Here is a 22,277-nt window from a genome sequence, read left to right on the forward strand (position 1 = left end):
TTGCAAGCTCCAATTTCGATAGTCCTGAATTTTTTTGCAGCTATTTTGAGAGTATCTGGATAATATGGCTTCCTTCTTTAATATAACCCTAAAACATGTCTGAACTTGACAGTGACCACATCATCTTACTATTCATCCTCATAGCATGAGAGTAATTCACAGAGGATTGTGGGTGGCCTTTTTGCAATGGCCTCTTAACCGGGTTCTAGCTCTTAACTCTTTATAGGTTCAGGTGGCAGATCTCTCTTGTTTCAGAAGTAGAATAGATGGTCTGTCTGTGGCTGCACAGCCGGATGTGGGCCCTTCTTTGTGGGCAGTTAAGCAAATTCGACCCCTGTTGTGAGGTGTGGTATCTCCTTGAGGCTTCCCTTTGATCCTATTTCAAAGCCACCCACTAGGCCTTTTAAATATTCTTTGCTGTAGGATATATAATTGAAAATGGCCTTCTAAGTGGCCGTTCAACCAAGAGTCCAAATTGCAGCCTCTTTATTGCAAAGTTATTTGTCCTTTTCAGTTGACCATTTCCATTTTGATCAACAAACATAAAAGTGATAAATCTCCTGGACCGGAGGGAATTCATCCGAGAGTCCTAAAAGAACTGAAATTTGAAATCAGAGAACTATTGCAAAAACTTGCCAACCTGTCAATCAAAACGGGACAGATACCGGACGATTGGAAGATAGCGAACGTCACGCCGATATTTAAAAAAAGATCGAGAGGAGTGCCAGGCAACTACAGACCTGTGAGTCTCACGTCTGTCCCTGGAAAGATGGTTGAGGCGCTGATCAAAGATAGAATAGTCCGGCACCTAGACACACACGACCCGATGAGAGCCAGTCAACATGGGTTCAGGAAAGAGAAATCATGTTTGACGAACCTACTTCAATTTTTTGAAACAGTGAACAGACAAATTGATAGTGGAGAACCAGTGGATATTGTATGCTTGGACTTTCAGAAAACGTTCGACAAGGTTCCACATGTAAGACTTCTCAGGAAATTACAAGGTCATGGAATAGAGGGAGATATACTAAGATGGATAGGCAAATGCAGTGGTTCCCAAACCTGTCCTGGGGGACCCCCAGCCAGTCAGGTTTTCAAGATATCCCTAATGAATATGCATGAGAGAGATTTGCATATAATGGAAGTGACAGGTATGCAAATCTCTCTCATGCATGTTCATTAGGGATATCTTGAAAACCTGACTGGCTGGGGGCCCCCCAGGACAGGTTTGGGAACCACTGGGCAAATGGCTAGAGAACAGAAAACAGAGAGTGGGCATAAATGGGAAGTTCTCAGAATGGGAAAAAGTGACTAGCGGTATACCCCAGGGCTCGGTACTTGGACCCATCTTATTTAATATTTTCATAAATGACCTGGAATAAGGAACATCCAGTGAAATCATCAAGTTTGCAGACAACACAAAGCTATGCCGGGCAATCAGATCGCAGAAGGACAACGAGGAACTCCAGAGTGACTTGAATCAATTGGAGAAGTGGGCAGATAAATGGCAGATGAATTTTAATGTGGAAAAATGCAAAGTGATGCATTTAGGCAAAAAAAATAAAGATCACAAGTATAGTATGTCAGGTGTAACTCTGGGAAAGACCGAACAGGTAAAGGACCTGGGTGTACTGATAGATAGGACCCTGAAACCATCGGCGCAATGTGCGGCGGTGGCGAAGAAAACAAATCGAATGCTAGGCATGATAAAGAAGGGAATTTACGAGTAGATCTGAGAAAGTTATAATACCGCTCTACAGAGCCATGGTCAGACCGCACCTGGAATACTGCATCCAACATTGGTCTCCATACCTAAAGAAGGATATAAAACTGCTAGAGAGGGTGCAGAGACGAGCAACGAAGCTAGTGAAAGGTATGGAGAACATGGACTATGAGGAACGACTTAGGAGACTGGGGTTGTTCTCCCTTGAGAAGAGGAGACTGCGAGGGGATCTGATCGAGACTTTCAAAATACTGAAAGGATTCGACAAAATGGAGCAGGGAAAGCAGTTATTTACAATGTCCAATGTGACACGGACAAGAGAACATAGACTGAAGCTGAGGGGGGACAGGTTCAGGATGAATATCAGGAAGTTCTGTTTCACGCAGCGAGTGATGGACACCTGGAATGCTCTCCCAGAGGAAGTAATTGCAGAATCCACCGTTCTAGGATTTAAGGGTAAACTAGATGCACATCTCAAGAGTGGCATAGAGTGATACGGGGAAGGGTAAATTAGATGCACATCTCCCTTAAGAAGCATACAGTGATATGGGGACTAAAACTATGCCAGGGTACACTGGCGGGGCCTCCGCATGTGCAGATCACCGGACTTGATGGACCCAGGGTCTGATCCGGAGATGGCAATTCTTATGTTCTTATTAGAATACCATCCTTCCATCCTTTCTTTCAAAAATGGCTTCCTCTTTTCATTTAAATCAGGTGATTTCACTTTTAATTTTCTCAATCAGACAAGCTGGGTTCCAAAACTTTCATAAGCTGGATGTACCCGGATCTCTATTGCATTACTTGAAGGCTGCAAATTCTTTTTATAAGTCAAGGAGCCTATTGTATTGTTTCATGGGCTTTGCAAGGGCAAAAGAGCCCTAAACTCTTCTGTTGCCCATTGACTTAAGGATACCATAGGAACAGCTTACCAATTGGAAAGAGGTTTCAGTGGATCTCAGGGATCAGTCAACGAGAGCTCAGGTTATTTCTTGGGCAGAAGCTGAAGAGGTCAGTCCCACTTGGTCCTCGCTATATCCTTTTGAGAAAAATTACAATATTGATGTTCAGGCTAGAAGTGGCAGTAGGCAAAAGCTTTGGTACCTCCCATCCAGAAGGAATACAAGAATAAGGAAGGATATATTTACCAATACTGTACTTGATGATTTCCTTTTCTTGAGTCCTGTTAGACTAGTCCATGATCTATCCAGGAAGATGATAGAGCCCTGGTAATCCTTAGTTTCAGATCGCTTTTTCTTGTTCATCATACCTATTTTGTTTTAATGTTCTGAGGTCTGTAAAGGGTTCCCTGGTATATTTTTATTTTATTTATTTTAGGTACTCGTATACCACCTATCAAAATTATCTAAGCGGTTTACATAGGCTAGTTTAGTTAATTCTTAGCTTTAGCATTAACATATTGTAATATTCCTGGCTGTACTACCTATTATACTGATAATGCAATTGGAATCTTCAAGTCTCTGCCTCCATCTACTGGACTGATTTAGTAGGACTCAAGGAAAGGAAATTATCAGGTAAGGATAAACTTGTCCTTTGCTAGTTTTCCACAGGTGGGCTTGGAATCCCCTAGAAAGCCCTATTCTATGGCTATCTTAAAAATTCCTAATAAAGTTTTCTCTTCAGTGGCTTAGCATTACTTCTGGCAAGGGGACGTGATCAAACCTTTCTAATGACTGCTTTAATGTATTGGTGCTTCTGAAGAGATCTGTGGAGGAAGAGACTAACAGAACTGCTCATTTGGTAGTTTTATTTTTGAGCAAGATAGGATAGAATACTCAGCTTATTTCAAAACCAAACTGTTTCTTTCTTGGACAAAATATGTGGATGTATCCTAAGTTATGCAAGATTCTACAAGATAGGAGAAAAAGTTTTTGATGTTAGGCCAAGAAGCAAGAGCTGTTGGCATGCAAATTGTTTTTTTTGGTTCCCATGTTAATATCATGTGACTTGTCAAAAATATGTTTTCTTTGAAATGTCCCTGTTTCAAAGTTTTCTTAAAGAAAAAGACCTCTGTGACTGGTGGTAGTGGGTGTGTGTGTGGGGGGGGGGGGGCAGTGGAGGGGAGAATCTCTTAGTCATGCTTTTATAGTTCTATTGAATTGTTATGTTTAAAATATGCAGAAGTGGGGCATTTTCCTTGGTTACAATTTTCTTTCTGACTTCTTTTTTTTGTTGTTGTAATAGAACACATGGCTTTTGGATTATTTGTTCTTGGCTTGGATTATTGTTACTTCTATATACTTTTTTCCAACATGAACTCTTTCTATTTCAATGTAGCTTTTAGGATTGAAAAATAAAACACCTTATACAGTGATGAAAAATGAACAGTGCATTATAACACCCCTAAGGAACTTTGCTACATCTGGGACACTGCTACATCTAGGACACTGTGCTACGTCTGGGACACTGTGCTACAGGGATACAAACTATACAGCAGAGTCAGAATGGCTCAAAAAGGTGGGGGCATTGCCATATACGTCAAAGAGGGAATTGAATCTACTGGAGAGAACACGCCACAACAGACAGATAAGTTAGAGTCTCTATGGATCAAAATTCCGGGAACAAATGGACTGTCCGAAGAAATTGATGGAGAAATGACGGACGAGATTAAACGCAACTGCAAGGGAGGCAACGCAATTATGGGTGACTTCAACTATCCGGGGATAGACTGGAATATAGGCACTTAGGTTGCGCTAGAGAGACCAAGTTCATGGATGATGTAGGCGATTGCTTACTGGAACAACTTGTCAAGGAAAATACAAGAGGAAATGCAATTCTGGGCTTAATTCTAAATGGACTGCGAGGACCGGCACAAGGTGTAGAAGTAGAAGGGACGCTGGGAAACAGCGATCACAACATGATCTGCTTCTGCCTGGACGCAGGGGCGAAACATCGGTCCATAACGACAGCCCCGGCACTGAACTTCCGAAAAGGTAATTACGAAGGGATGAAACTCATGGTGGGGAAGAAGATTAAGAAGAGGATAAGCACTGTAAAAACACTAGAGCAAGCTTGGTCCCTTTTTAAGGACACAGTCACCGAGGTATAAAATCTATATATACCACATATCAACAAGGGATCCAAGAGGAAAAAGACCAAGGAACTGGCGTGGCTCACTGTAGAGGTGAAGGAAGCGATCAGAGACAAGAAAACTTTGTTTAAGGAATGGAAAAGGTCTAGAACAGATGAAAACTGGAATAAGCACAAACAACATCAACGCAGGTGCCATAAGGCGGTAAAAGGGGCCAAAAGAGACTACAAGGAAAAAATAGCCAAGGAGGCGAAAAACTTCAAGCCTTTCTTTCGATATATTAAGGGGAAATGACCCACGAAGGAAATGGTGGGACCATTGGATGCCCATAGAATAAAGGGAGTGCTAAAGGAGGACAAAGCAATCGCCGACAAACTGAACACATTTTTTGCGTCTGTATTTACCAAAGAGGATATACACAGCATACCGGAACCCATCAGGCTATATGCTGGAAATGAAGTTGGGAAACTGACAGGGTTGACGGTCAGTCTAGAAGAGGCATGCAGGCAGATCGATAGGCTTAAGAGTGGTAAATCCTCAGGACCGGAAGGCATCCATCCGAGGGTCATCAAGGAACTGAAAGGGACTATAGTTGAACTGCTTCAACTAATAGCCAATCTGTCGATCAAATCGGGAAAGATTCCAGAAGACTGGAGGTGGCGAATGTTACGCTGATCTTCAAAATAGGTTCGAGGGGAGATCCAGGTAACTACAGACCGGTGAGTCTGATATCAGTACCAGGAAAGATGGTAGAGGTGCTGATAAAGGACCACATCATTGATCACCTTGACAGACACGGTCTGATGAGGACCAGCCAGCACAGTTTCAGCAAAGGCAGATCTTGTTTGACGAACTTGCTGCATTTCTTCAAGGAAGTAAACAGGCAAATAGACAAGGATGACCGGGTCGACATTCTATGTCTGGATTTTCAGAAGACGTTCGACAAGGTTCCACATGAAAGACTACTTCGGAAAATTGCGAGCCATGGAAAGGGTGAAATTCTCACATGGATTAAAAACTGGCTGGAGCATAGGAAACAGAGAGTGGGGGTAAATGGACAATACTCGGACTGAAAGAGCATCACCAGCGGGGTACCGCAGGACTCAGTGCTTGGACCCATGCTCTTCAACATCTTCATAAACGATCTGGACATAGGTACGACGAGCAAGGTGATAAAATTTGTGGACGATACAAAGTTATTCAGAGTAGTGAAGACGCAGGAGGATTGCGAAGATCTACAACGTGACATAATCAGGCTTGAGGAATGGGCTGCGACATGGCAGATGAGGTTCAACGTGGACAAGTGTAAAGTGATGCATGCAGGTAACAAAAATCTTATGCACGAATACAGGATGTCCAGGGCAGTATTTGGAGAGACTTCCCAGGAAAGAGACTTGGAGTTCTATAGACAAGTCGATGAAGCCGTCCGCGCAATGCGCAGCGGTGATGAACAGAATGCTAGAAATGATAAAGAAGGGCTTCACGAACAGATCGCAGAAGGTTATTATGCCACTGTACCGGGCCATGGTGTGCCCTCCCTGGAGTACTGCGTCCAGCACTGGTTGCCATATATGAAGAAGGACACGGTACTACTCGAAAGGGTCCAGAGAAGAGCGACTAAAATGGTTAAGGGGCTGGAGGAGTTGCCATACAGTGAGAGATTGGAGAAACTGGGCCTCTTCTCCCTTGAAAAGAGAAACTTAGAGGGGACATGAGCGAAACATTCAAAATACTGAAGGGAATAGACTTAGCAGATAAAGACAGATTGTTCACCCCCTCCAAGGTAGGGAGAACGATAGGGTACTCTCTAAAGTTGAAAGGGGATAGATTCTGTACAAACGTAAGGAAGTTCTTCTTCACCCAGAGAGTGGTAGAAAACTGGAACACTCTTCTGGAGTCTGTTATAGGGGATTCAAGACAAAGCTGGACAAGTTCCTGCTAAACTGGAATGTACGCAGGTGAGGCTGGACTCATTTAGAGCACTGGTCTTTGACCTGGGGGCCGCCGCATGAGCGGACTGCTGGGCACGAAGTACCACTGGTTCTGACCATCAGCGGCAATTCTTATGTTCTTATGTTTCTGCTTGATAATATGATTTCCTTATGTAATAAACCCTGAAACATGTCTGGGCTTGCCAGTGGTCACATCATCTTATTATCCATCCTCATAGCATGAGAATGATTCAGAGGATCGTGGGTGGCCTTATATAATGTGATCCAGCACTCCCGTCCTGATAGAAAGAAAGTGAGAGAGGTTATTTTAGAATAGTTTAGCTCTTTGTAGGCATGTTTTCATTTCAGGAGATGTCTGGTTGCATACATTTAAGTATTCCCAAAGCGTCCTTACTTGGGAAAGAGACAGTTGTAAAGGATATAGACTGTAGTTTTTCTGGAGGGCTGTGATCTGCCTTTGCTAAGTTACTGCTATATAAATGCATACTATTGGATGACCAGGGTACACAGAAAGGGCAATTCTGTAACAGGGCACCTGTATAGAATATTAGCTAACCAGGTGTATACACACCATACCATACATTGTTCTTCTATACCGCAAGTTTTAACTAGTATTCAATGTGGTTACAATAAGATTTTAGAAATCATGTACAATGATTATCATGTACAATGATTAAAGCTTCGTTAGACAGAGTAGAAGGGTTCATGCTACTAGTTTGAGGAGAAAAGGTGGGTTTTTAAACTCTTTCTTTGCATATTTGTCGAAGGTGAAGTGAGAGATTGTTCCATATTCTGAGTCCCTGGAATGCGAAGGTGAATTTGTGCAGTTTTTTCCATAATATATGTGAAGGATGAGGAAATCTAATCTAATCTGGAATTTATTCATCACTCTATGCCAGGGATCTCAAAGTCCCTCCTTGAGGGCCACAATCCAGTCGGGTTTTCAGGATTTCCCCAATGAATATGCATTGCATGCACATAGATCTCATGCATATTCATTGGGGAAATCCTGAAAACCCGACTGGATTGCGGCCCTCGAGGAGGAACTTTGACACCCCTGCTCTATGCCTACAGTGTTCAAGGCAACTTACAGAACAGTATATGGAGAACTATTTAGTACAGTGCAGAGAAGCTTAGACATACATTACAATACAAGGATGCCCTAGAGATACATTAAGTTCAGATAGGCATGTGTGCTGGAGATACCTATGCTCAGTCCTTTGGAGTTTTTGCCATAGATGGATTTATGGACCATGCATGCTATTTTATGTTTTATGGGTCTGCTTTTGAGGGGACGAAGGGTCTGACGCACGGTCCTCCTCCTCCCCCCACCAGGGCAGGATTAATTCTTTAATGGCCCCTAGGCACACAAGTATACTGGGCCCCCTGGCTCTGCCCCACCCCCATTTGTTTACCTTATTTGTTTTTATGCTTTTTATTAAATGTTATTCTCTTCCTTCCATCCACTGTTTGCCCCTTCCAGAAACTCAGCAAGTACTTCATTTTGTACTATTAACACAATTGGTGGCTTAAACACAAGAGGGGGCTGGGCCTCCCACTTTGAACTTAGCCCCCTCTCCCCCAAAACAAAATGAGCATCTCCCTTGCTGTAACTGGTGGGAATCCCCAAGCCTCATCCATATAAAACATATTTAAACCAAATACATAAATAAAGCATTTAAAATAATAAAACATTGAATGAAAATATAATAACAGGGAATATCATGGAGAGATATGTAACATTTAAAAAAAGGGATATTAAAAACCATAAACCAATGCATATAAAATATTAAACCAAATATGAAAGCATGTAATCAAGTAAAATTAAAATAAAAAGGCAGTAGAAGCATATTTAACCAAATGCATGAATCCATCATTAAAAGCAGAATGAACCATACTGAAAAGCCTCATGAAGAACCATCATCATCACGAAGAACGATCATAAAGAGCACAGTCATACAAAAACTAAACCAGCCGAAAGCAAAACATAAATAATGAGAAATGATGCTAAAAAAATTACATTATGAAAGCGTGTTGCATACAATTAAAGTCAAGCTGAAATAAAAAGTGGTGTGCAATGAAGAAAAAGACAGAAATACCACTGGAAAAAACACATTGGAAGTGCCAAAATGCAAAGAAATGAATTAAAATGCTAAACAAAACAAATGCTGAACTAAACCAAAGAGCAGTGATTGTGGGAAAAGAAAGCAGGGAGAGAGGACAGAGAAACAGAACACTGGAGACTGTATAGAAAAGCTTCTATTAAAACAAAAGGGCAACAATTACAGAAGACGATCTGAAAAGGGAAGTACTGAAAGAACTACCAAAAGTATTAGAAAAAGGCCATAACGGAGAACCAGAAATCTCTTACCTTGAGCAGTGAAACTGTTGTGCAAAACGCTGTGAAAGCGAAAGTAAAATTGGCGCGAATGGCATGCTGGCTTCAAAAAAGCCCTGGAGGAGGTCACATGACCGTACCGATTGGAATTGGAAAAGATATATATAAAAGGGGGACTGAAATAGAGGGAAATGTATAGAAGGAGGAGGATATGCTGGCTCACGGGGGCCCCGGACAACTGCCTTGTTTGCACCCTCCTAACGCCGGCCCTACTTGTTTCTTCAACGGGCCCCCCTGACAAGTTCGGGCCCTAGCCATGTGCCTTCTGGGCCTACCCATTAATCTGGCCTTGCTCCCCCCTCCCCATGGATGGAGGGGAGGAACGTAGTCCCACATGTCCGAGAGACCCTGCGACCACCAGCTGCGCGCTCTGCTTTTAAAAAACGCTGAGGCGATTGATAGATACGTGCGACCCTCAGATAGGCATAGTCCTGGGCTTCTTAGGTAGCCACCGAGACGGCATCCTATACAGAATCTGATCTCTGTTCTGGGGAAAATTGCGGAAGCACTGATAAAAGAAAACATCGATGAACATCTTGAAAGAAACGAATTTCTGATAATCAGCCAACATAGTTTCTGCAAGGGGAGATCGTGCCTAACGAACTTATTGCACTTCTTCGAAGGAATTAACAAATGGATGGACAGAGGAGACCCCATAGACATCATATATCTAGATTTCCAAAAAGTCTTTGACAAGGTACCCCATGAACGCCTACTTCGGAAACTGAAGAACCATGGGGTGGAAGGAGACGTACATAGATGGATCAGAAACTGGTTGGCGGACAGGAAACAAAGGGTAGGAGTAAAGGGCCACTACTCGGACTGGAGGAAGGTCACGAGTGGTGTCCCACAGGACTCGGTGCTCAGGCCGCTGCTATTTAATATATTCATAAATGATCTAGAAACAGGGACGAAGTGTGAGATAATAAAATTTGTGGACGACACCAAACTATTTAGTGGAGCTCGGACTAAAGAGGACTGCGAAGAATTGCAAAGGGACTTGAACAAACTAGGGAAATGGGCGACGAGATGGCAGATGAAGTTCAACGTTGAGAAATGTAAAGTATTACATGTGGGAAGCAGAAACCCGAGGTACAACTATACGATGGGAGGGATGTTATTGAATGAGAGTACCTAAGAAAGGGAATTGGGGGTAATGGTGGATATGAAGCCGACGGCACAGTGCGCAGCAGTCGCTAAGAGAGCAAATAGAATGCTAGATATAATCAAGAAGGGTATTACTACCAGAACGAAAGAAGTTATCCTGCCGTAGTATCGGGCGATGGTGCGTCCGCATCTGGAGTACTGCGTCCAATATTGGTCGCCATACCTTAAGAAGGATATGGCGTTACTCGAGAGGGTTCAGAGGAGATCGACATGTCTGATAAAAGGTAATGAAAACCTTTCATACGCTGAGAGATTGGAGAAATTGGGACTCTTTTCCCTGGAGAAGAGGAGACTTAGAGGGAATATGATAAGAGACTTACAAGATCATGAAGGGCATAGAGAGAGTAGAGAAGGACAGATTCTTCAAACTTTCGAAAAATAAAAAAACAAGAGGGCATTCAGAAAAGTTGAAAGGGGACAGACTCAAAACGAATGCTAGGAAATTCTTCTTTACCCAACGTGTGGTGGACACCTGGAATGCGCTTCCAGAGGGCGTAATAGGGCAGAAAGGATTGGACAATTTCCTGCTGGAAGTGGGATAGAAAGGTATAGATAGAGGATTACTGCACAAGTCCTGGACCTGTTGGGCCGCTGCATGAGCGGACTGCTGGGCACGATGGACCTCAGGTCTGACCCAGTGGAGGCATTGCTTATGTTCTTATGCTCCCTCCTCCTTCAGCATTTCTTTGCTCTGTTTCTTTCCTTCCCCATTTCAAGCTTCATTTCCTTCATCCTGTACTCCTCATCCCCACCCCCGAGGCAGGCAGGCAGGCAGGACCCCTCTGTACGCCCTCCAAACTCTCCCCGTACCTTGTTTTAGTTCATCTGGCGCATCTTGACGAGCCCGTTCCTCCATGTCCCACCTGCCATGGGGGCTGAGGCGAACACGAAGAGAGTTAGAGGAGTGGCGGTGGAGGCAGCTGAGGCCCGGAGGTGCTGCCCAGCACTGCCATGGGGGAAGGAAGGAAGGAGAGCGGGAGGCCGGAACCAGCTGCTGCTGTTGCTGTAGCCACTTGCTCTCTTGTCTGGGCTGCGCCGTCATACCGGGACTCTCAGTGGCTTCCGGTTCCGATGGCTGTGTCCAGCCCGCGGAAAGCTTCTGCTCATGTGGGAAGCAGGACTTGCTGTCTCCAGCTGCCTCTCCAGCAGCAAAGCAGCGCGCAAGGCTGCCTGCCTGGTCGGCTGACGCAGCTGCCTCCTCTTCCCTTCTCTAGTGGAAGAGCGGTGCGCAAGGCTGCTTGCCTGGTCCCATGCCACTTCCCGCGAGAACTGAAGCGGCGTGGGACCAGGCAGGCAGCCTTGTGCGCTGTTCTTCCACTAGAGAGGCAGCTGCGTCCAGCGAGGGAGGGCACCAGAATTAAAATAAGGTAATTGGGGTGTGTGGGTGGTTGGGTATTCGCTCCATAAGACGCACCCTTTTTTCGACCAATTTTTTTGGGGGAAAAGTGCATTTTACGGAGCGAAAAACATGGTAAGTGATAATCTAAAAATATCCTATATGCATCCGACATAATTAACTTTTTTGCACCTAAAGAGACAGACAAATTCTTGCAACATTCTTATAATTAATTTTCACAAAATATGCAAATCTAAAAAGCAAGCAAGCAAGGTTTGATGCCAGCAATGGAGTAGTTATATTCTTTCCTTTTTTTATCCGCTTTTTTTTATCCTATACAAAATTGAGTTTGTCTTAAAGAACAGACACCATCCCCCCAATTCTCTAACCGGCGCCCATGTCACCAGTGCCAATTAGAGAATCGCCCCTTAACCTGATTGCAGAGATAGGCAGCTCAGCCACCTATCCTTCTTGCCTAACGTTTTTCTAAAAACGTGTGTCCCAGTTGGCTGCCAGATGGCGGTAGGACACCTACCACTTCCTGTAATCAGGATACCTGTTTGTAGAATCAGCCCCTCAGTGTTTTTTTAATGGCACAGCTTTAAGTGATAGCCTTTCAAGATCTAATTTTAAAAATGATGCCACTAGTGTTTATAGATTAATTTTAAATCAATTTTATCATGTCTTGTTCAGGCAATCCAAATATATTCTTTTTTTTTCATTTATATATGTATATATCCATTCCTAAAACTGTTTCCCATATTCTGACTCAAAATATGCATAAAGTTTAATGTAGAAAAATTATCTGCATAACTTTTGTTCACTGATCCACTAAATATTTACTTTGAGAGGAGGGAGGGAACAAGGGGGTCGCAGCTCAGGACTGCCTCCTGCTTCTGCCACTTGGGGGTTGAGGGAGGGAGGAGGACTTTGTGGCTCAGAACCACTGCCATGCTGGTGCTTCGGGATGGGAGGGGGAGCTTGAGGTCTGTGTTTTAACCCAGCACTCTCAATCAACTGGGAAAACTGTTATCCGGCATCCATCAGTCCCCGTGGGTCCTGGATAGCTGAGATGCTACTGTAGTATTACCGTATTTTTCGTTCCATCTAGTGGTGGGCACGTCTAATGGTAGGCACGTCAAGTAACAGCCAGCCAGCCAGCTCCCAGCCCGTGCAAAGCCAGCCAACCCCAAGGCAGCCAACCCACCCCCAAGCCAGCCAGCCCCCAGCCAACCCCCAGCCAGCCAGCCACTCCCAAGCCATCCAGCCAGCCAGCTCCCAGCCCCCAGCCAGTGCCAAGCCAGCCAGCCCGAAGGCAACCAGCCGACCCACCCCCAAGCCAGGCAACCCCAAGCCAGCCAGCCACAAGGCAACCAGCCAAGCCAGCCAGCCAGCCCTCAGTCAACCCAGCCAGCCAGCCAGCCAGCCACAAGGCAACCAGCCAACCCCAAGCCATCCAGCCAACTAGCCAATCCACCCCAAGCCAGCCAGCCTCTAGTCAACCCGGCTAGCCAGCCAGTCCAAAGCCAGCTAGCCAGCCCAAAGTCAGGCAGGCACCCCCCTCCCCCGGGTACCTTTTTTTTAGAATCCTGGCAGTCCAGCGCATTTTCCGCGATCCTGCCTCAGTTCCCCTGCTCTCTTCTGGCAGTATCAGCGGCACAGCGGTGTACAAGGTAGGCACACACTTTTTGCGTCCAGTGAGAACGGATAGGCAGCCATTCGGAGTGCAGGAAGGGACCAAGCAGGAACGCAAAAAGCTTGTGCCTGCCTTGTGCATTGCTGTGCCACTGATGCTGCTGGAAGAGAACAGGAGAACCGAGGCACCACCGCAGAAAGCGCGCTGGACCGCGGGATACCAAAAAGAGGTACGAGTTGTTTTTTTTTTGGGGGGGGGTTACATTCGTTCCTTAAGATGCACCCTTATTTTCACCCCATTTTTGGGGGTGGAAAAATTGCGTCTTATGGAGCGAAAAATACGGTATATGAATTTAATTGGGAGGAATAGAAATGAAGGACAAAAATTCATTGAGCAGGAGTTAAGTTGAGCAATCTGATAGCTTATTGAAGCAGTACATTTCCCAGCCAAGTGGAATGTCAGTCAACTGCTTAATAAACAATGAAAAAATTATTTAAAAACAGAGTTTGTTTTGCAATGGTAATAATTTACTTTTGGACAGAGCATTTATTTGAATTGGTTGTTTGATCAATTGCACATCAAAATACAATGTTGGCTATTTAGAGAGCTGTTAGGTACAATCCGTGCTTGCATACTATACTAAAATTTAAGGTGTATTTAAGGTTCTACATTCCTAAAGGATCAGATCTAGATTTGTCACGTGTCATGCAGTAACTCCATGCTGATCTGAATTATCTGGTGTTTTTTTCCTTTGCAATTTTTCCAGATATTGATGAATGTATGGCTTCTCCAGGCATCTGTGGGACGGCTGCCTGTATAAATCTACTTAGCTCCTACTCATGCCACTGTAAAGAGGGCTACAAGTACGATGAATTAACCAAATCTTGCATAGGTATGTTGAATACCAATACTGAAACTAAAGACCTTCATTATGTGCATAAAAAAGTCTGCTTTTCCTGTGGTCTGGTTGAGAAAATGTCATTGTATGTGTATGTACAGTATATAAAAAGTATATATTTGATGTATTGTATTAGAAGTTTTGGGCCTAGAGGAAATAATATTCTACTATTGCACAGTGTGTTGCTGACTAAGTGGGCTTCTCTAATGAACATATTTGCTGAAAACTGGTTATCTGTATCTTTATAAATTCAAGATGTGCAGACAAAAAGAGACCTGTATATATTTAGACTAGGAGCTGTGCTGATTATGCTCTAAACCTAATTTTTGCTTAGGCTTTCTGTACAGAAAAAATACCCAGGTATAGACATTCGCAATTTGTAGTCTTCACAAAAAAAAAGTTTTCTTTACTAAAGAACATGGAGCCTTTTGTAAAGTATCTATAAGGCTGTGGGAAATAAGGTATAGTTGACAGCATGTCTAGGAAGAGATGGTTTACAAAAAAAAAAAAACATTGAAAAAAAGTGTCATCGCATAATAGGTTTTGAATACATAAGTGCTGTCACTTGCGTGTCTACATAATGAGGTTGCAGTCTCTGTAGTAGGTACAGTAGAGTCCTAATTTAATCAAACTTTGGTTATCTGATGTTTCAGATTATCTGATGGTTAGTAATGCCATACTCTCCCAGGTAGAGGAAGTATCAAAGCTCAAAATCCCCAAAGTTGCTGTATAAAAATATAAGAATTGCCATACTAGGACAGACTGAAGGCCCATCAAGCCCAGTATCCTGTTTACAACAGTGGCCATTCCAGGTCCCAAGTACCCAGCTAGATCACAAGTAGTAAAACAGATTTTATGCTGCTTATCCTAGGATCCATGACCACTAGGAGGCGTAAGGTAGTGGTGGTTGGTGATTTCCTTCTGAGGGTACAGAGGCGTCCATCTGCAGACGAGACATGATGTCCTGGGAGGTTTGCTGTCTGCCTGGCTCCAAAATCCAAAATGTTACGAAGAGCTTGCTGAGACTCATCAAGCCTAATGAAAATTATCTGATGCTGCTCATCCATGTTGGCATTAATGATTGCTAGGTACTCCTCTGAACGTATCAAAAGTAACTTTATGGCTCTGGAAGAGATGGTGAAGCAGTCAAATGCGCAGATGGTATTCTTGTCAGTCTTCCCTGTCGAGGGTAAAGGCCAGGGCAGAGAAGCTTGCATCCTAGAGATGAATGTATGGCTGCATGGATGGTGTCATTGAGAGCGTTTTGGCTTCCTGAACCTTGGGCTGCTGAGCAGGAATGGTGTAAATCTATCAAAGAAGGGAAGAAAAGTCTTTAGCAGGAAACTGGCTAACCTACTGGAGAGCTTTAAACTAGAAGTGATGGGGCAGGGTGATCAAAGACTCCAGGTGAGTATAAGCCCTCAAGTAAATGAATCACTAAATACCTCTACACAAATGGGAAAAGGAGGGCAATGTCTGGAAAGCAGTATATACTAATGTTCAAAGTATGGGAAACAAGATTCTGGATCTAGAGGCTGTGATGGAAGAGGTTGTGTTGGATTTAGTGGCAATCACGGAGACATAGTTCATTGAGAACCATGTCTGGAATATAGTTATACTGGGTTATCTGTTCAGGAAAGTCAGGGTAGGAAGAAAAGGAGGGGGGAATAACTTTATATATTAAGATCATACTAAAGTTACTCAATTGAAGGATCTGCAGGGTAAGGAAGAGGCACTGCAGGTCAATCTGGAAAGAGGGAATGGAAAATGTATTTGTATTGGTGTGATATGCAGGCCTTCAAAGACAGAAGTGGACAGAGATTTAATAGTAGACATTCAGAATATAGCTGTAAAAGGGGAAGTATTACTAATAGGTGATTTTGACATGACATATGTTGATTGAGGTATCCCTATTGTGGGAACTTCTAGAAGTAGGGAGATTCTGGATTCTCTACAAGGAGAACTGTTTCAGAAATTGGTAATGGAACCCAAACGGGATGGGGCCATACTGGACTTAGTGTTTACAAATGGGGAAAGTGTTAATGTTACAGTGGGTGATCATCTGGTATCTAGTGATTATCGCATGGTGTGTTTTAACATTAAGACAGGTGTAGAGAGAGTAGATTCAAAAGTTAAGGTTCTAGACTTTTTAAAAAACTAACTTTGTTCAGATGAGGGATTACGTCAAGGAATTGTGGAACACCTGGAAAAAGCAAGAAAGCAGTGGGCAAAACTGAAACGAGCTATTGTAAGGGCAACAAACCATTTTGTAAGGAAAGTAAGAGGAAAAGAAGGCCACTTTGATTCTCAAAAATAGTAGCTGAGAAGGTAAAGGAAAAAAAGTTAAAGAAAAAAAAGGTTAGCTTTCATAAACTACAAAAGATCACAGAAAGAGGAAGACAGGCAAAAATATCTGGAAAAATTAAGAGAGGTTGATTGAGTAGCCAGGAAAGCAAAAATGCAAATGGAAGAAAAAAAAAAAAATAGCAGACACAGTAAAACGGGGGTGGGGGTTGGGGGTGGGGGAGGGGAACAATACATTTTTTTAGATATATTAGTGATAGGAAGAAGTGCAAAAGTGGCATTGAGAGACTCAAAGGTGAAGGGGAGAGATATGTAGAAGCTGATAAAGATAAGACTGAATTGCTTAACAAATATTTCTGTTTTGCGTTCACAGCTGAAGTGCCGGGAGCGAGACTGCAGAAGACAAACACAAATAGGGATGGAGGTGTGGTAGATTCTGATCAATTTTCATAGGATTGTATTTGTGAGGAGTTAGCTAAACTAAAGGTGGACAAAGCGATGGGGCCGGATGGTGTGCATCCGAGGGTACTGAAAGAACTTAGGGAATTTTGGCAGCTCCGCTGACTGACCTTTTCAATGCTTCTCTAGAGTTGGGAGTAGTACTGGTGGACTGGAGAAGGCTGGATGTGATCTCACTTCACAAAAGTGGAAGTAAGGAAGAAGTAGGAAAACTACAGGCCAGTAAGTCTGACTTCTGTGTTAAGTAATTTAATGGAAATTCTTTTAAAACAGAGAATAGTGACTTAGTGACTTTTCTGGAATCCGGTGGATTACAGGACCTGAGGTAACATAGATTCAATAGAGGCAGCAGGTCTTGTCAGACAGATCTGATCAATTTCTTTGACTGGGAGACCAGCAAATTGGATAGGGAGTATGCTAGATGTGGTATATTTTTAGAATTTAGCAAAGCCTATGACAGTATTCCACACAGGCATCTAATCAGTGACATAGTAATGGGGGTTGGGTAGTCCACCCTGGGAGCTTTCTTGGTGGGGGCACCAACACCTGTCCTCCTCTCTGCCCTCCTGCTCCTTCCTGACCCCTCCACCCCCCTCCACCATGCATGTATGCCCTTTCCCTTCCCCTTCCCCCATATCTCTTTAATTTTTCTAGTGTGAGCAGCATCACGCACTTGCAGCTGGCATCGGTGTTGGCTCTCTCTGATGTCACTTTCGGGTCCTATGCCTAGAAAGTAATTTCATAAGGAGAGCTGACACCGACACGGGCAGCAAGTGGAGAAGATGGCAGGGGAATGGTACCACCGCCCCGGGCGCTACTCAGCCTCACTATGCCACTGCATCTAATAAATAAACTGAGTGCCCTCAGTATGAGCCCCAGAAGGCAACAGAGATTAGTGGTCAATGGAGATCACTCTGAGGAAAGAGATGTTACCAGTGATGTGCCTCAAAGTTCAGTTCTTAGGCCTGGTTTTGTTTTGTTTTTTACATCTTTGTAAGCTATATTGCTGAAGAGCTGTCAGGTAAGATTTTCCTCTTGGCGGATGATACCAAAATCTGCAATAGAGTAGACACCCCTGGGTGTGTAAATAAAATGAGGATGGACCTAGCAAAGCTTGAAGAATGGTCTGAAATTTGTCAACTAAAATTTAATGCTAAGAAATGTAAGGTCATGCATTTGGGGCTACAAAAACCTGAGGAAATGGTACAGCTTAGGGAGTGAAGAACGTTTGTGCATCAAAGAGGAGCGGGACTTGGGTGTAATAATATGTGATGATATAAACATGGCCAAATAAGTTGAAAAAGCGACAGTGAAAGCTAGAAGGATGCTAGGATGTATAGTGAGAGGTATGACAAGTAGGAAAAAGGAATATTGATGCCCCTATATAAGATTATCCCAGGACAAGCAGGCAGCATATTCTTTACGCATGGGTGACGTCACCGACGGAGCCCACGGTACGGACCTTTTTACTAGAAAGTTCTAGTTGGCCGCACCGCGCGTGCGCGAGTGCCTTCCCGCCCGACGGAGGAGTGCGTGGTCCCCAGTTTCTTCGTTTCCGCGGAGCGAAGAAGACGTGTGTTTTTCAACGTCGTTGAAATCCTCCTTTTGCCTTCCCGCTCGCGTTCTTTTTTCAGTTTTTTCACCTTCGGGTGCTTTTTTCTTTCCTTTCAAAAAAAAAAAAAAAAAAAAATTTTCATTCTTTTTGCTTTATTTTTCGTTTCTGCCCCGGCGGGGCCTGTTGGCACGATCCAGGCCTCGGGGTTTGATTTTGCGGAGGCCGTGTTCCCATTCATGCCCCCGCAGCCCGGTTTTAAGAAGTGCCAGCGGTGTGCACGCCCGATCTCCCTCACTGACCCACACAACTGGTGCTTACAGTGCTTGGGACCGGAACATCGGGCGGATTCCTGCACCCGCTGTGCCACTCTTAAAAAACGCACTTTAAAGAATCGTCAAATCCAACAAAATCTACTGTTCGGCACCGGCCCGATTATGGATTCGACCTCTTCATCTGCGGCACCGTCGAAATCGACACCGACCACTTCGACACCGCCTGAGTCGACATCGGCGCCTCCGGCGCCAGGTAAGCCGGCTAAGAAGCCTTCCACCCTTGAGCGCCCTCCCACCTCGGGGACGACGCCAGTCCTTTCGGCTCCACGCCGAGCCAAAAAACGCTCCACTCCGATTTCGGTGAGTGCCTCGTCATCGGCCCCCTCATCGCCGGAGTGTAGAGCGGCACCCATGGAACCAAAGAAGAAAAAAGTGGTTCCGGTGCCTCCCCTGGATGACCGCATTGCGGCCATCCTCCAGGACCAGTTGCAGGACCAACTCCACAAGCAACTTAAGCAGCTCTTACCCTCTATCTTGGCACCGCTGCTCTCGGTACCAGACCGGCCCGAGTCCCACACCGTCCAACCGGTATCCACTCCATCGGTACCTATGGACTCCTCCATGCCAATTCTCTCGGCACCGCATCTCCATTCCCATGCCGAGACTATGGCCTTGACGACGACCGATCCTCCTCGGGACCGAGCAGGACACCGGTCTCCCCACGACTCTGACCGGCACCGTACTTCCCGGGACCGAGACAGACACAGGTCTGCATCACCCGGTAACGTCTCGGTACGCTCAGGCAAATCTTTGTCTAAAACTCACCATGCCGAGCCTTCCACTCCAGTCTCTCGACACGCACATACCGATGTCAGAGACCCGGACCTATGGGAACAATCCCCTACCGGTACCGAGGAGGATGCATCGTCGTCGGACGAGGAGCCTTCGGCACCCGATACCGCATCTAAACCTGAACAATCTTCCTTCTCAAAATTTCTCAGGGAGTTGTCGGGTGCTTTGTCTTTGCCACTAGAATCTGACTCTAAGAAGTCACAGGCTTTCCTGGAGGCATTAGATTTCGATCAACCTCCCAAAGAGTTCCTAAAGTTGCCCGTGCATGATATCTTACGGGAAACTTTTTATAAAAATTGGGAGAATCCGCTAACTGTGCCTGGGGCCCCCCGTAAATTAGACAGCCTCTATAGGGTTATACCAATCCCAGGATTTGATAAACCCCAACTCCCTCATGAGTCTCTCCTGGTGGAGTCCACTTTAAAAAAGACTCAGGGCTCCAGTGTTTATGCCTCCACCCCTCCTGGCAGAGAGGGCAAAACTATGGACAAGTTTGGCAAGCGGCTCTATCAGAATGCCATGCTTGCCAACAGGGCGAATAACTACTCGTTCCATTTTTCTTTCTACCTCAAACATCTGGTAATGCAACTCTCCGCCATGCAAAAATACATGCCAGAGCATAAAGTTCCACTTTTCCAACAGCATGTCTCCAGCCTGCTTCAACTGAGAAAATTTATGGTGCGCTCTATCTATGACTCCTTTGAGCTCACCTCCCGTGCATCGGCCATCGCTGTGGCTATGCGCCGTCTGGCCTGGCTCAGGGTCTCTGATCTGGATGTAAACCATCAAGACCGATTAGCCAACGCCCCATGCCTTGGTGATGAATTATTCGGAGAGTCCCTGGATACCACCACGCAAAAACTCTCTGCCCACGAAACCAGATGGGACACTCTTATTAAACCTAAGAAAAAGGCTCCACCTGCTCGTCCTTACAGGCCACAGACCTCATACCAGCGCAGGTTCTCCGCTAGGCCGCTCAATCCACCTCCACAACAACCTAGGCGGGCCCGCCAACACCAGCACGCCCAGGCTCGGGCCCAGTCTAACCAACCGGCCAAGGCTCTTCCTCCTGCCAAACCCTCTCAGCCCTTTTGACTCCTCTCTCCAGGGCTTAGCCAGTCTTCCACCCTCATTGCCTCTTCCTCAGCCAATCGGAGGCAGGCTCCGCATCTTCGTCAGCCGTTGGGAGGTCATCACATCGGACCAGTGGGTCCTAAACATCATCCGCCACGGCTACTCTCTCAACTTCCAGACTCTTCCACCAGACAATCCTCCCGTAGAGTCTGCTTCTCTTTCAGCTCAAACCCCCCTCCTCCTGAGGGAGGTCCAATCCCTCCTTCTTCTCAATGCCATCGAAGAAGTACCTCTGGAACAAAGGGGCCGGGGATTCTACTCCCGTTACTTTCTAGTTCCAAAAAAGACAGGAGACCTGCGTCCCATTCTCGACCTCCGGGACCTCAACAAGTGTCTCGTCAAGGAGAAGTTCAGAATGCTCTCCCTTGCCACACTGTATCCTCATCTCTCTCGGAACGACTGGCTATGTTCCCTGGACCTCAAGGAGGCCTACACTCACATCCCAATCAATCCGTCCTCACGTCGCTACCTACGATTCCAGGTGCACCATCGCCATTATCAGTACAAGGTGCTACCTTTTGGCCTGGCCTCATCACCCAGAGTGTTCACCAAATGCCTGATTGTGGCGGCGGCCTTCCTCCGGTCTCACAACCTCCAGGTGTTTCCCTACTTGGACGATTGGTTGGTGAAAGCACCTACGTCTCCACTTGTGCTACAAGCCACTCATCATACCATCTCTCTCCTCCATCTTCTGGGGTTCGAGATCAACTACCCCAAGTCACATCTGCTTCCCACACAGCGACTTCAGTTCATCGGAGCCGTTCTCGACACCACCCTAATGAGGGCGTTTCTCCCCTCCGATCGTCAGCGAACTCTGCTCCGCCTGTGTCGTCAGGTGCTCCTTCATCACTCCATTTCTGCCAGACAAATGATGGTCCTCCTGGGCCACATGGCCTCGACGGTGCATGTGCTTCCCCTGGCACGACTCCACCTCAGGACACCTCAATGGACTCTGGCCAACCAGTGGTCACAGACCTCGAATCTTCTTTCTCATCCCATCTCTGTGACATCGTCTCTTCAGCGATCTCTACAATGGTGGTTGGACTCCTCAAATCTTTCCAGGGGCCTTCTTTTTCATCTGCCCCCGCATTCCATGATCATCACCACGGATGCCTCCCCTTATGCATGGGGAGCTCACCTGGGGGACCTACGCACCCAGGGTCTTTGGACCCCGCAGGAGCGTCTTCATCATATCAACTTCCTGGAACTACGAGCCATGTTCTATGCTCTCAAGGCCTTCCAGCACCTTCTTTGCCCTCAGGTTCTGCTCCTGTGCACGGACAACCAAGTTGCCATGTACTACATCAACAAACAGGGTGGCACCGGATCTCGCCTCCTTTGTCAGGAGGCTCTTCGCATTTGGACCTGGGCCACGGCCCGCAGTCTCTTCCTCAAGGCTGTCTACATCCAGGGCGAGCAGAACTCCCTGGCCGACAATCTCAGCCGCATCCTTCAACCTCACGAGTGGACTTTGGACCCTCCCACGCTCCACTCCATCTTTGCTCGCTGGGGCACTCCGCAGGTGGACCTATTCGCAGC

At 45.5% G+C, this 22,277-nt stretch overlaps 1 protein-coding gene across 1 annotated transcript in view; it reads left to right on the plus strand.

Annotated features, from left to right (window-relative positions):
- GAS6 (growth arrest specific 6) overlaps positions 1-22,277 on the plus strand; it is a 134,246-nt gene that overhangs the window by 67,067 nt on the left and 44,902 nt on the right. The window contains exon 7 of the mRNA XM_033948665.1: positions 14,031-14,156. Coding sequence (XP_033804556.1) covers positions 14,031-14,156 — 126 coding nt within the window. The remainder of the gene's footprint in view (positions 1-14,030; positions 14,157-22,277) is intronic.

This window comes from Geotrypetes seraphini, chromosome 6, assembly GCF_902459505.1.
Source record: "Geotrypetes seraphini chromosome 6, aGeoSer1.1, whole genome shotgun sequence".
Classification (NCBI taxonomy): Eukaryota; Metazoa; Chordata; class Amphibia; order Gymnophiona; family Dermophiidae; genus Geotrypetes; species Geotrypetes seraphini.